Source organism: Vulpes vulpes, chromosome 1, assembly GCF_048418805.1.
Source record: "Vulpes vulpes isolate BD-2025 chromosome 1, VulVul3, whole genome shotgun sequence".
In the NCBI taxonomy this organism is placed as follows: domain Eukaryota; kingdom Metazoa; phylum Chordata; class Mammalia; order Carnivora; family Canidae; genus Vulpes; species Vulpes vulpes.
This window is the reverse complement of record NC_132780.1, coordinates 196,385,993-196,401,524: the sequence shown is the minus strand read 5'-3', so window position 1 is coordinate 196,401,524 and position 15,532 is coordinate 196,385,993. Positions and strand designations below refer to the sequence as shown.

The 15,532-nt window shown below is 44.7% G+C and overlaps 1 protein-coding gene across 1 annotated transcript; it reads right to left on the bottom strand.

The window, feature by feature from the left end:
- Positions 1-1,019: 1,019 nt before the first annotated feature.
- Positions 1,020-15,436, bottom strand: MFSD4B (major facilitator superfamily domain containing 4B). Its single transcript, XM_072749413.1, has 5 exons — positions 15,341-15,436; positions 14,997-15,269; positions 13,117-13,285; positions 11,239-11,355; positions 1,020-9,919 (listed from the first exon to the last, which is right to left on the bottom strand). The coding sequence occupies exons 1-5, from the start codon at positions 15,434-15,436 to the stop codon at positions 8,676-8,678; spliced, it is 1,899 nt and encodes a 632-aa protein (XP_072605514.1). The 3' UTR covers positions 1,020-8,675.
- Positions 15,437-15,532: the final 96 nt, after the last annotated feature.

Genomic DNA, 15,532 nt, shown 5'->3' with positions numbered 1-15,532 from the left:
CCCAGCCTTCCCGCCCAGGGAACCCTTAGGATCAGAGGCCGTGGTCACTCAGCCCACTCTCAAGCTCAACCAAATCCCTGGGAGATGAAGCAGGAGTGTAACCATAAACCAAGGCCCCGCTTCCTCGGGGAAGGCACTGGGGACCCTGGATAGCACAGTCGCTTATACTTGAAATCCTATCGTATCTGGCCCAATGCCAAAGCTGCTCGGGTTCTGTAGTTAGAAGGAGCCAGAAAGGCCAAGCTCTGCCCAGAGTCCCTGGCACGGTGCAAAGGTACAAGAAGATCCCTGCCCCGGGCAAGGTGCGCAGCTGTAGCCTTAGATGACGGAGGCAGGGATGGCAGCAGTCAAATAAGGACACCCCCGGCGTCATTACTGCTAGGACGAGAGAGGGTGCCATTTCACTTCTCTCAGCTCAAACGTTCCCACTTTAAAAATAACTTCTCCCAAGGCTCCGGCAAAGTGTGAAGGGGGTGGAGACGTTGCTGTACACATGAATCACGCTCCAGGCTAGAAGCATTTAACCAGATTATCCCTACAGTTGTTCTAAGGGAGACAGAAAGGGCTGCGGTCACTAACAGCACTTTCCGCTGCGGGTTCTTTATAGAAGGGAAGCAACGAGAAGCTCCCCAGTTCCTGCTTGATGTCCAATTCTGAAAACTTCCTTTCCATCCCGAAACAAGGACATGACTGTAATCCTCTTAATTAGGAGATTATTATTCAGGTAAAATATTAACTAAGATACCCAGCTAGCAACAGCTGCTTCGGTGGACTTGTGAATTTAGAAACTAGATCATAAACTTAAGAGAAACGGAGGAGCCAGAAATGTTAGAGGTCATCAACGATGTTAGATGTCATTTCTAAAATATCCATGTGAACTTAAAATAACACACTATTCACACTTTAGGAATCCAAAACAACTACCACATACATTTTTGGAGCACTCACAACCTAAAATCTGGAAATATTCTTGACGAATTTCTGGTGAGACGCCAAAGCACCCATGAAATGAAACACAATTTTATCTTAAATCAACAGTGGTATTTATTTATATCAATATGTTATTCAAACAAGCTTTTTCATTGTACAAAGCCACGTAAGTGTGAGCAGTCTTAAATACAGACGTAATGGATCTACAAGGCCATCCCTACCCCGCTAAGCCCCCCCAAATCAAAACTGACTGGTGAAAACCTGTCTAGAAGAACAACCTCCCACAGGCCCAGGTTTGGTTTCATTACAGGTAAGATTTCAAAGTAAGCTCTCAAACACTTGCTCAATGACTGAATAAAAACTGGAAGCAAAGATAACAAAACTTTGAGGTAGATGTCGGACATAACCTTTCACTACTCTGCGTGTGGGTGACACTAAGCTGATTGATTATAATGGGCTAAAGTCTGCCTAGAGTTTGAAGCAATATGACTAAATGCATGGGTTTCTCTATCTTCTTCCTCTAGCCAGTTTCTTCTGGAAAAATGGATTTAGGACAATATCTAAGTCAAATAATGAAAGCACCCAAAAACATTAAAAACAGAACACATGAGCCAGCAATCAGACTTGTGGGGACACCCAAAAGCACTGAAAGCAGAAATTCAAACAGGTATGTGTACGTCAATTTTCACTGCAGCATTATTCCCAATCGCCAAAAGGTGGAAGCAACTCAAACGTCCCTAACAGACACATGCGTAAAAAAAAAAAAATCAAAACAACAACAACAAAAAAAAAACAGACACATGCGTAAGCAAAGTATACATTCAGGAGACTATTACTGCACCTTACAGAGGAAATCCTGACAGGCTACAACCTGGATGAAACTTGAAGATAATATGCGGAGTGAAATAAGCCGGTCACAATAGGACAAATACCGTCTAATGCCATTTATATGAAGTACTTAGAGTAGTGAAAATTGTAGAGCTAGAAGGTAGACTGCTCTCTGTCAGGGCTCATACAAGGGTGTAATGGAGAGATATGGTGTTTAATGGGTTACAGAGTTTCAGAGGGTTTTTTTTTGTATATTTTTTTATTAGAGTTCAATTTGCCAACATATAGCATAACACCCAGTGCTCATCAGAGTTTCAGTTTTGTGAATGAGGCAGTAATGGTTGCACAATGTGAGTGTAGGAATGCCACCGAATTTATACACTTAAAAATGGCTAAGACGGTACATGTTATGTCTATTTTATCACACTTGAAAATAAATTATTTTTAAAAGCACCTTGCAATCTCAACAAGTTGTTCAGAGGCTAAAAAGCTCACCATTCATGTCGTCGAACAACTTCAACACTTCTCCAGGCCATCCATTAACTAACATAATCGAACACATTGAAGGCAAGTTGCCATAAAGTCAGAGACCGGACACGAAAGGCATTTTTGCAAGTAAAAATATAAGCCAAAAGAAAAACAATACATTAAGAATTAACAACTACACCGCAAGAACTTAAGGAATCTTCTCTGCAAGAACTGAAAGAAAGAAACAAGGCAGAAAATAGAGGACATGACAACACATGATTAAGACAATCACCAAAAAATGTTGGAAGATGCAGGGAAAAAAATGCACAAAAATTCTCTTTGCAAAAATTCAGTGTTATAAAATTTTAACTCATTAAGTATGAAAACTATTTATAGCTAAATAAAAATCCAAGTCAAGTTCAACCTAGCTCAAATGCCAACTAGCCAAAGTGCATAAAGGGAAGGGGTTTAAATCCTCCTGACAACCAAGGTGCCCGGCCTCGGTTTGCTTCCACAACACACAAGGACAGGCAAAGCTTCTCCTTTGGATCACTAAACACCACTGTCTACCATTAGGACCCAGTAAAACCAGCCTTTCCTTAGGTCCCGTGATAATTTATATCAGGCCATTTGAGAAGGCATCTAACAACCTTTCTGACCCCAGATACTTGTAAATTTCTAATATAACAAAATAAAGACTTCCTGGAAACACCTTGTGTGATTACTTGTTTGATATCTTGTGTCCCCCACTAGACCTGTGTTATCCAGGCATGCCTGCGTGGCTCAGTGGTTGCACATCTGCCTCTGGCTCAGGACGTGACCCCGGAGTCCCGGGATAGAGTCCCACATCGGGCCCCTTGCGTGGAGCCTGCTTCTCCCTGTGTGTCCCTACACCTCTCTCGTGAATAAATAAATAAAATCTTAAAAAAAAAAAAAAAAAAAAAGACCTGTGTTATCCAATATAGCAGCCATCAGCTAAGGTAGATATTTAAATTAAAAAATTCATTTTCTGGGCAGCCCCGGTGGCGCAGCGGTTTAGTGCCGCCTGCAGCCCAGGGCGTGATCCTGGAGACCCTGGATCGAGTCCCACGGCAGGCTCTCTGCATGGTGCCTGCTCTCTCTCTCTTTCTCTCTCTCTCTCTCTGTGTGTGTCTCTATGAATAAATAATCTTTAAAAAAATTTCATTTTCTGTGTCTTACTAGCCATATTTCAAGGAGTCAATTCACCACATGTGGCCAGTGGCTACCTGGCGGTGCAGATACAAAATATTCCCATCACTGTGGGAAATTCTACTGGACGGTATTTCTATAGAGGGTATGGTCCATGGAGGCAGGAACCTTCTGACCTTTCCACCAATGTACACATAGCACCTCTCACAGAGACTGCCAAATAGGAGGCATTCAACAGACATAAGAAATAAATATTCAACAGTCAATGCAGTAAGTGGAGAGGATTGAAGAGAATTCAGAATAGAGTCCTAGAGTTTGTGTGCAAGAGAGAGAAGGGGGTGCATGGGAACTACAGACTCCTACAGATTTAAGGTCAGATTAAGAAAAGCAAAAACAAAACAAACTGAATTCCCAGAAGTAGCAAAGAATTTGACCCTCTCAAAAAGTGAATCCTGCTACCCGAAATGTGGTCAGTCCACAGGGCAACAGCTCCCCATCCATAAGAGCTCGTTAGACATATGGAATCCCAGCGCCTACCCCAGGTGCTATTCAATTAGAATCTGTATTTTAACAAGCAATTCAAATGCACATTAAACTATGAGAAGCATTAGTCTAGTTCTCTACCCTCCAGATTGAGCAAGTAGCCCTCGCTCAGCAAATTTGTAAAAAAAGAAAAAAAAAGAAAGAAAGAAAACAAAAGAAACCCTACGCACAATTGCACGTAAATCTATAATAATCGCAATAACAATTTCAATTAAAACAGAGCCATTTCTAACAAACTTGGAATCATAAACTTTTTTGTATCTCTTCTCGACTACCTTTACCCCCACTGCACCCCCCCAGTGTAGGAGAACATGAAACACATGTAGTATCTGTGAGTTCCCATATGCAAACACATTCACAGGACTATGAACGAAACAAGCGGCACGTAACAAACACAGATACAGGGTATCCCTGAGGGACATGGCTACTGCCATCAAGCACTTTAAGCTCGGGGCCCCTGGGAGGCTCAGTGGTGGAGCATCTGCCTTTGGCTCGGGTCGTGACCCCAGGGTCCTGGGATCAAGTCCCGCATCAGGCTCCTTGCATGGAGCCTGTTTCTCTTTCTGCCAATGTCTCTGCCTCTCTCTGTATCTCTCATGAATAAACAAAATCTTAAAAACAAACAAACAAACAACAAAGAACTTTTAAGTGGCAGGAGTGATACACTGCTATGGTAAACCAAAAGTTCTGGTTATGAGACAGCTATCCTCATTATTTAATGGTTCTACCTGAAACGAACTCACTTTACATGTAATCCCGGGCTCACACAGTCTTCAGGAGTGTGTTGCTACAGTGATCAATTAGGCTTGCTGGGTGTGTGTTTTTAAATAAATTACAATTCTTCAAACTAATAACCAGTCTATCGGCTACAGTGTCAATGCAATCTGGACACAAAAATTCAAGTTGTTTCTGAAACTTTATCTGGTAGGGGGGAGGTTTTTTTTTTTATCCCTTTACCCCAGAAATTATGCTGATGAGAAATGTTAAGAAATTTTCTAGGTGTTTAGAATTATAAATTACTTATACAAGGGCACCTGGCTGATTCAGTTGTTAGAGCAGACAACTACTGATCTTGGGTCGTGAGTTCGAGCCCTACACTGGGCATAGAGCTTACTTTAAAAAGTAAATAAAAACTCGGTATAAATTTTTATACCTGTCCCTTTCATTTTTATGTACTTCCCTAATCTTCCAGCATGACTTTTTTTTTTTAACATCTTCACTACTTTTATGATAAAAACTGATTTTTTAAAAAGCATTTCTCTTTAAAAAATAAGAGTAACCAAAAGACGCTCTCAAAAGCGTTCTTGGACTTTACTATGAAAATACAACTCAAGTGAAATGTACCTATTTCCCTCACAGAAAGCTGCATCTGAACAAGTTAAAAGCACAGTGGGAAAGAACATAAAATGTCAAGGGGAAAAAGTGCCTAACTCTGAGTGAACCCATCTATTGCCCCACAGAGTCTCCTCTATCAGGTTGGTGGGCCTGCCATACGGGGAGCCTTCCGCGCCCACACTAGCTCACTCAGTTTGGCATCTGTAATCATTCGTGATGACTGCTGAGGGCTTCTTGTCCCCACCTCAAACTTTTTAGTTCTCTTGAACCTCAGTTTTTCAGGTACCAAGACTGTAGCAAACTCACTCTAGGGGGTCCCGAATGAGTCACATCTCTGTACTAGCCTCTCCCCTTGAGTTTGGGTAGAACCGTGACTTGCTTTTACCCAAGATTATATGGCAAAGGTGATGGGACGCCACTCCTGGGATTATATTATGTTATAGAAGGCTCCAGCTTAGCAGACCCAGGTGAGAGATTCCCCTGCTGGCTTTGAAGAAATAGGCTGCCATGTTGTGAGAGGTCTGCAGAGGGCTGCATGGCCCTAGATGGTTGGTTCTAGGTATGGTGAACTGTCAACCAACTGGTGACAGTTCACAGCCAGACAAAAAACAGGGACCTCAGCCTAACCACAGCAAGGAACTGAATACTGTCAACAACCACATACAGGGTCCTGGAAGAGAACCCAAAGCTCCAAAAAAGAGCACAGCTCTATCCAACAGCTTGACTGCAGTCTCATGAGACCCTGAGCAGAGGACCTAGGGAAGTCATGCCCAAATTCCTGACCCAAGAAACTGTGAGATAAAAAATGTCTGTTGTTGGGGTGCCCGGGTGGTTTGGTCAGTTAGGCAACCAACCCTCGATCTCAGCTCAGGTCTCGATCTCATGGCTGTGAGTTCAAGCCCCATGCTGGACTCCGCACTGGGCATGGAGCCTACTTAAAAATGTCTGTTGTTGTAAACTGATAAATCTGTTATTCAGCAATACTTCAGTATTGGCTACTTGTGCATCAGCAGACACCTACCTAAGAACTGATTATTAGAATGAATGCTAATTCTTGGAATTGTACTAAGTCTTATCCTTCCAATATGGAAATACATCATCAAACTTTAACAATGCCTGTAATCTCATATGGCCATTCACATTTTGGTTTGTGGAACTCCAGTGGATTTTCCAGTGAGGATTTCCAAATTTCCGGCCATGTTCTTATAATTGTCCTTCTCTCCCTGAGCCACATCTTCTACCCCTTAAATGTAGATGCTGCAGATTGAATCCCTGTTCTAGCAAGCCTCCCAGCTGCCGAATAGCATCTACTGCCTAACTTCCAACAACCTGAGAAAAAGCATATATGGAACACAGGTGGTCTCCAAGGTCTAGCTAAGAGAAAAGCAAAGTACAAAAAAGAGCAAGAATAGAATTTTTACTGTTAATTTCTCCAACGGCCCTCTCTAAAATTGCTAGATTATATACAAACCCATATTGTGGTATAGAAGGTGGATGGGCAGTGGTCAAAAAAGATACTGTATTTCACTCAAGAAAAAACAAAAGCAAACTTGTAGAAATTAGATAAATAAGAGAAGGCAAAGAATGCAAACAGGTAGAAATTAAATGTTCTTCACCATAAAACGTGGTAAAGAGAAGTAAACAAAAGCTGCCATCAGTGCTTTATCAAAAGGGAGCTCACGGGGTGCCTGGGTGGCTCAGTTAGTTGAGCCTCTGCCTTTGATTCAGGTCATGATCTCAGGGTCCTGGGATCAAGCCCCACATCAGGCTCCCTGCTCAGCGGTGAGTCGGCTTCTGCCTCTTCCTCTCCCTTTGTGATCTCTCTTATTCTCACTCTCTCTCTAATAAATAAATACAATCTTTAAAAAACAAACAAACAAAAAAAACAAAAAAACAAAAGAGAGCTCACACCAGCTTTGCCACACTCATACGAAGTACCCTTTGCGATCCCTGACTCCTAGCCACCAAGCCCCTTTCTAATCATTATTTGGTCTCCCGGGTATTTCAAACTCCAGAAGAACCCTGCGTGGGTGATACAAATAATCCAAACACTGCAAAAGGCTGTGCCTCTTTGTAAATTAAACTGCAGCCTAGTTCACAGCGCTTACAATGTGATTGCCAGCCGGACGCAATGAGGAGCAAGTCCTGGAAGAGCAAGGCTCAGACTCAGACTCCATTACCAATTACTCACCCTATTACTAACCTAGTAACTCTGAAACAGCCTGTAAAGTCGGAACATTGCATCTCCAAATCCCATTTGAACATCGAGAAAATCAGCATATAAAAATAACTTTTCTTTTTAAAATATCTGTAAAAATAGTAAAATCTCCTAATTGAATGAATTACTGTAAGACACTGATTGTAACATGCAACATTGCTTTGGATATGTATACGGATAAACTGTCGATTCAATTTCGTCATGATGTTAAGTGACTACTGACTTTAAGACATATTCTGATTTCAGAGATGTTAAAGTTGTGGAAAAAAGGTAGAAAAGGGTGCATCTTAGAACTGATGAAACACAATACTGAAAAACGTGTTTTGCAGATAGTCATTAAACACGGAGTCTCTGAAACGGGCATAGATTCATAACCAGTAGTATTCTTAAAACGATCAATTGTGTTTCACTTCTCATTTGAAATGAAGAATGGATGGCACATGTGAATTTCTGACATCTTGCACAAACTTTTTTTTTTCTTGCACAAACTTTAAAACTTAAGGATTCCTAGTTTGAAAATCATCTCACTTTCACTGATAAAATCACAGATCAGGAGACAGATAAACAAGGCCCTACTCAAGTAAAGTGACCGAGTGCAGGGCCGGAAAACTAGTAAGCAGCAGTCAAGGTTTGCAGCCAGGTCTCTGGGGTCCTGCTCTGTGTTCTCTTCACAGAAATCAGAAATCAAATGAGGCATGAGCATTCTCTGGGGCGACGCTACAGCGAGGGCAAAGCAATGAATAAAACTGTCCGTTTTCAAAGTTGTTCTTTTTATGAAACAACACTCCTCAACTTCCCTGATAGAATGCCGATGACTGATCATTTGTTCAGCTACTCGGCTCAACTACTAGAGGGTTTCATGCTATGAGAACGGCGCCCAGCTTCTCAACAACACCTTCTCTGCGTGCTGAGGGGTGGAGATCCTAACACATTACCTCATCAGCCACATGCCAAACGCTAGCCTCACAAGACCCTGCTGTACGAGACCAAGGCCATTCATTCTTTATGGAAAACTCTGGGAATTGCAGAACCTTGCAAAACTTTGTAGCATCTGCTATACTCTGACCTAGGAATTTTGATCCCCAGAGCATGTTGAAAATCTGTTAATGCTCTGCTTTAACTGGCTTCTTTAGAACCAGACGTTATTCAAGGGGGTCAGTAAATAATCCATCTTCTCTCGGCGTCAGTCCCTTTTACACTGGTTTCTTGCAAGGTGACTTACAGGGGACTTGCCACTGTTAGCTGGAGAGGACTCGAACACCATTGCCCTGGAGTGGGATTGACTGGAGATTTCAGCTACGGGCTTTGTCAGGACATTTCTAGATGTCTCTATTACAGAATTTCTCATTGTGTCATTCATTTCAATCACTTCAAAATCCATTTCATTCCATTTCTCTGCATCTTCTTCTTCATTCTCTTCCTCGTAGTCATTTAGCTCAGAACTAGACAGCAAGGCTTTCTGGTCCTCGCTTTTTCTGTGTTCTTTTCGCTGTTGATTGAGAGGGGAGGTGGCTAACTTATAGAGCACGGGAAATAAAACAGCAGTGGCTATCGAGGCCCCCAAAATGGTGTACAGGACTACAGGCAAATCAGGGTACTGCCCCTGAAGAAGTCCAATTACCGCAGGGATAGCCATTTCTCCCAAGGCAGCACCAACGACAAAAAATGCGGCGGATTTCCCACGGATGGTCGTGTACTGCTCAATCCAAGAAACACCACTAGGAAACGTGGTCGCCATCGAGGCCCCGTACACCGAAGTCGCTATCCAGAGGCAAACTGGGCTCTTGTCGAAAAGCACCAGCAGTAAGGATGATGCCAGGCTGCCGGTGTTGCTCAACACAATCATGGTTCCAGGTTGTAAGCATGTAGCGAAAAGGATTGCTAGGCCCCTGCAGGCTGCAAAGGTGCCCCAGAAGACGGAGTTCAACAGCGCCGCTTCACTTTCTCTCATGCCAGCATGGGTGGTTGCAAACGAGAAAACGTAAGAACCGTACGTTACCTCGGCTCCAACGTAGAAAAAGAAGAACAGAAAAAGGAGACAAAGAAGGGCATTGTGGTATTTGGCTCTTCGAGACCTCTGAGCGGAGGCTTTGGCCTTCTCCTGCCTTGAGCTTTTCTTAAAAAGCAGAGCGAAAAAAAAGAGAGAAACTACAAAAATGTAAGTACCGATAATAGCGTACGCCCACAGTAAATTCATATTGTCAGGTACTCTGAAGAGAGATTCTGAGTCCGCTTCAGATGACTGGTTGAGAGCCGAGTGGTTAGAGTCAGCCTCCGTGTGGTTTGCAGCAGACACCGTCGTCGTGCCCAGGGCCAATTTAGCCAGCAGTGGAGCCAAAAAGGCACCCAAGGCAAAACTGAAGTGTAAGGCCTGCATGTGTGGGGCTCCTTTGTCCCCCCAAATAGCCAAGATTAGGACGTTACCACCTACCAACGAAAGATGAGGAAAATGATTTAATCATAGTACTCAACAAAAAACAGTTCATTACTATCAGAAAGAGGATTAGTATATTTTTTGTGGCACAAGGACTAAGATATTCTCCGTCATCAAATGTTGCAACTCAGTCAATTTTATGATCAAGGAATTCCACCGAAAAAAAAAAAAAAAAAAAAAAAAGGAATTCCACCGGAGAATTCTAAGCATCGTAACATCACATCGTCACAAATGGATTCTGCAAGCTAGTAAACCACTATCTCCTAGAGCCAGGCACAGTAGCCCAGGCTTTTTTTTTTAGAAGACAGTTTTAATATGTGGCTGGCGGGGGTGGGAGTGGGGGTGGGGTGCGAGGGGGGCAGGGAATGGGAAAGAGGTGGATATTTATTTGTTTGTAAACATCTTCAATATATATTATCATCAGATAATGGCCAAATTACCAGTTGAGGAAAATTATCTATCTTGTAGATGCAAAACATAGGTTCAAAAACCTGAACACTGTAGAATTCTGCTGGGCCCATTACAGGAAACAAAAGTAAAAGGCAAGAAGCATCAAATGTTGTGTTTTCTCTCTCTCTCTTTTTTTTTTTTTAAAAAAAACATATTTGCAAATAAACATACAATTGTACCCCATAATTTCACAACCAAACTAACCCTAAAGTATAAAATATCCCCAACCTATCAGGTAACAGTAAAGCAGGGGAAGAAAAGACCTGGGTTTCAGGGGTACACAAATGCCAAGTATGTTATTTAGTAGGTTTTACAAGATACCAATACTCATGGAGGGGATTTCCTGCAGGAAGGCAGGAGCTTTTGAGAGAGGGGGAAAAAAAAAAGAGAAGGAAAATAATATACTGCACAGGTTTCTCTTAGTTCAAAAGGCAGAGTGCTTTTCAAATTGGATAGCTCCTTCTAGGATTCCTCAGCCAAATCCGGTTCCAAAGCTGGTTTAACCTTATTAACCCATCAATTCCTCCCATACTACACTGATAATGTTCTATCCCAAAATGGAAGCCCACTCACCTGTACCGTAATTACCCACATGGGAGACCCTTTCCTGTTTGGATACTGTAAATCAATAATCTCTCACTGAACAAAATTCTTTAAATTCACTCCATGGTTGGCAGCTCAAAAGCAGGCACCCTACTTGGCAAGAAGAAGAGTTGCCAGAGGGTGGTTCTGACTGGGTGAACCCATGAGCTATTCAGTAGGTCGGTGTCATTTCACACTGCAAATGACAAGTTGATGTCACCTGCTCTTTTTCTAGTAGAAAGTCTCTATTCCCAGAGATGACACTGAAGGGCTCACTGACCTGTATCCAGAATGCCAATTGAAACGCCAAAGACGGACATCATGATGATCAATAACACCGCTGTCTTACAAAATGGAACAAGATAAAGACCAACTGTGGTAGCCAACATTGACATTCCTGAGAAGAAAGGTAAAAGTCAGCTATAAAAAACAATATTCACACAAAAAGTCGTGAATCAAGTCAACATCATAAACCCTCCCATAAATGCAAAACAGGTCAAATTACAATTGAGTAACAATAAGTGAATGAGAGGTTCAGCATCTACAAACGGTTATTTCCTTTGCAAGCTTTCCTAATCTTTATGGACCATAAAATATAAGTTATCCTAACATGAGTACATTTCCAGCATTGCTGATAATCAAACCACATCCTACAAGGCAAAGCTTTATAGCAAAGCAGATAATGCAAAAATTATTTACTTAAATATTTCATAATTTTTATTTTATTTTTATTTTTTAAAAAATTTTTATTTATTTATGATAGTCACACAGAGAGAGAGAGAGAGGCAGAGACACAGGCAGAGGGAAAAGCAGGCTCCATGCACCGGGAGCCCGATGTGGGATTCGATCCCGGGTCTCCAGGATCACGCCCTGGGCCAAAGGCAGGCGCCAAACTGCTGAGCCACCCAGGGATTCCACATATTTCATATTTTTAAAAGAGATGTTAAGGGACGCCTGGGTGGCTCAGCGGTTGAGCGCCTGCCTTTGGCTCAGGTCATGATCCTGGGATCCGGGATCGACAAGTCCCGCATCAGGCTCCCTGCATGGAACCTGCTTCTCCCTCTGCTTGTGTCTCTGCCTCTATCTCTCAGTCTGTGTCTCTCATGAATAAGTAAATAAATCTTTTAAAAAAATTTTTTTAAATAAATAAAAAGAGACGTTTAGATATGAGATTAAAAAATTAGGAGAAAAAAATAAAAAAAATAAATTAAAAATAAACTAAAAATTAGGAGAAAAATAAAATGCAGTTACAATAGTTTGTAGGAGAAATGTATTAAGCAATTTAGCTTGAGAGTAGGAAAGGAAAATACAAGAGATCTGTATGTTCTCAACCCACCTGGGAAATCTGAGCGATTATTCATTTACTCATCAACAACAGTAAATTATTCTCCTTACTTCCAAAGCAGTTTTATGACATTAATCCAGATTTTCTTTCAACATGTCTATTTATTCAAAAAAGAGCAAGTTAGGGATCCCTGGGTGGCTTAGCAGTTTAGTGCCTGCCTTCAGCCCAGGGGTCCCAGGATCGGGTCCCACATCGGGCTCCCTGCATGGAGCCTGCTTCTCCCTCTGCCTGTGTCTCTGCCTTTCTCTGTGTCTCTCATGAATAAATAAACAAAATCTTAAAAAAAAAAAAAAAAAAAGAGCAAGTTAAAAGCTTTGCCATCTAATTCAAGGGTGAGGTAGAGAGGTCTGGAAGCATCATTAATATGCGGCATCCGAGACAAAAATTTAGCCTATGTCACTTTGCCCCCAGTACTTCCCACCTTCATTCTCAGTCCAGGGTCTAGCCGGGGCAAGTTCAAGGAATTCACTTCTGACCTATGGTGGCTCCAGCAGATCAGCCCTAAACCCTGACAGGCAGAGTTCTTTGGACAACTAGTATGTGATCCTAGGGGTGGCACGTAAACTACACTGAGAGCCAGGAAGGCTAAAGATAGTGACACATTCTAGGGCTAATCTAAATCTCCAGAGTGGCCCAGCACAGATTCCCTAATAACTGCTGAGATGAAAACAGGCACCAAGGAGACCTGATTTCCACTGAGAATGCCTGGCAAACACTACCCATTTGAGTTGTCAAACACAACATATTTCATATTTAAAAACAAATTGTAAATTCCTTGAAAGTCATAAAAAGCTAAAATTGGTCTTTACTCACCCAAAAGTAGAAAATGATTCATATTGTCAAGAAGAATTCCACCAATCACAGAGCCACTCAAAAATCCAAAAGCACGGCCCACAAAAATCAGAGAAAGACTGCTAATGTTGCGGTTCACGTTTGTTGCCAAATCTTGAAAAGTCGGTCCCAGAATAGCAACACTCATTCCCTAGAATTTAAAAAGACAAAATCTTTTATTTACAATCAGTAAAATAACATCTGCCTATGTGGCAGCTTAAAATATTATTCCTGGTTTTTGATGTTGTCAAAACGGCAGTATTTCTGGGTTGCACAGTATCCTTCCTCTGATACACACAAAATACACAGGAGACAGACAATTTAAACATTTCTAAATCTAGATTTTTCTTCAAAGCAAACCCCAAGCCATGAGAGAATATTTGTTGGACACTTAAAAAAAAAAGTTTTAGGATGCCTGGGTGGATCAGTGGCTGAGTGGCTGCCTTCAGCCCAGGGTGTGACCCTGGGGTCCTGGGATCGAGTCCTGCATCGAGCTCCTTGCATGGAGCCTGCTTCTCTCTTTGCCTGTCTCTGCCTCTCTGTGTCTCTCATGAATAGATAAATAATTTTTTTAATGTTTCTAATGGGTCTATGCTTCAAGAATAATTTATCCTACTGGCATCTGGGTGGCTCAGCTGGTTGAGTTGGTCTTGGGCTCAGGTGGTGATCCCGGGGTCCTGGGATCCAGCCCAGTGTCAGGCTCTCTACTCCTCTGCCACTCTGCCTGTGTGTGCACGCTCACTCACTAGCTGTCAAATAAATAAAATCTTAAAAAAAAAAAAAAAAAAAGAATTCCTTCTAATTGGACTGCTCTGCTTGAAACACTTGGGTGTGCATCCTGCCCAAGCCCGAGCAGTCCCAAACTGAGAGCTGAGCAAGCACTTGGTATGGGGAGGGGAGGCTGAGCTGCATCTGCAATCCAATCACTTCCTGCCTGCAAAGCACCCAAAAACAGGACCTGGCACAAGTGCCCTGCAACGATTTTTCTTTTTTCAAATCATCAAAATCCTCCAAGAATCCGTTGTGGTTCAAAAGAAAGACACTGAGTGACCAGGGATGATTGTCCTCAGAGGACTCACCCTAGTGAATCCCCAAGATCCCCATTCATCAGGCCGGGAATGACAGGGAGACCTCCAGAAATAAGGGAGTCGTGGGGCAGCCACGGGGGTGTCAGAAGGCGTTTCTAGGGATCCCTGGGGGGCTCAGCGGTTGAGCGCCCGCCTTTGGCCCAGGGCGTGACCCTGGAGACCCGGGATCGAGTCCCACGTCGGGCTCCCTGCGTGGGGCCTGCTTCTGCCTCTGTCTCTGCCTCCCTTTGTGTCTCATGAATAAATAAATAAAATCTAAAAAAAAAGAAGAAGAAGGCGCTTGTAGCCCTGCAGTTTGCTCCAAGGAAGACGCGGGGGACCTAAAGGTCTGTCTGCACGGCTGCGGGCAGAACGAGCGCTTACTCCTGGCTCCTGCACGGAAGCCGGCTGCGTGGTGCAGAAAAGTCCTTTTCCCTCTCGGGGCCTGTTTCCTCCATCTGCAAACACAAGGAGTCGGCTCAATCTGGCCAGACAAGGAAGAGGAAATCCCAGGGAAGCAGCTTTGGGTGGTAACTTGGCATCTGCGTGGCTGGAGGGGCAGGGGCAGGGGCAGGGGCTCCACACCCGACCCCCCACCCCGGGAGCTGCCCAGATCTCAGGGAAAAACCAACTTCGCACTCAGCAGCGCTCCGGCGGCGGGGCTGTGCCCGTTCTGCAGATTCGGCCCCGAAGGCCGGCGCCGACGACCGCGCCCAAGGTCACCAGCCGGCGGGCGGCGGAAGCGAGCCGCGAACCTCCCGCCCCGGCCCCGCAGCCTCGGGCCCCCGCGCTCACCAGCCCCAGGAAGGCGGCGCACAGCACCGCGGTGATGAGCCAGCGCAGCCTGCGCCCGGCCCCGCGGCCCCGCCGGGAGCCCGCCGCCGCCGCCGCCGCCGCCGCAGCCTCATTCTCCGCCGCGGCCTCGGCCTGGAGGAGCCGCTGCCCGGCAGCCGGCGCCCCGGCCCCGCGCACGTCCAGCTCCAGCTCCAGCTCCAGCTCGGCGGCTGCGGAGAAGCGCTCAGGCGCCCGCCCCGCCGCGCCTCGGGGACCCGCCGCCGAGCCCCGCCCCTCCAGGCCCGGAGGCCCCGCCCCCAGACCCGGAGGCCCCGCCCCTCCAGGCCCGGCGGCGCCTCGGGAACCGGCCGCCGAGCCCTGGCCCCGCCCCCCAGGCCCGGAGGCCCCGCCCCACACGTCAGCCCCGCCCCCTGTCCCGCCCCTCCCGGGCGGCGGCCCATCGGCGCCTCGGGGACCGGCTGCCGAGCCCCAGCCCCGCCCCTCCAGGCCCCGCCCCCCGGAAGCCGGACTTCCGAACTCCCGACGCCCGCCTGTCA

Coding starts and splice junctions, on each gene's coding strand:
- MFSD4B (XM_072749413.1), bottom strand. CDS start 15,436: ATGGGCCGCCGCCCGGGAGGGGCGGGACAGGGGGCGGGGCTGACGTGT. Junction 13,286..14,996: donor GCGCCGCCTTCCTGGGGCTG/GTGAGCGCGGGG, acceptor TTTAAATTCTAG/GGAATGAGTGTTGCTATTCT. Junction 11,356..13,116: donor GAATCATTTTCTACTTTTGG/GTGAGTAAAGAC, acceptor CTTTCTTCTCAG/GAATGTCAATGTTGGCTACC.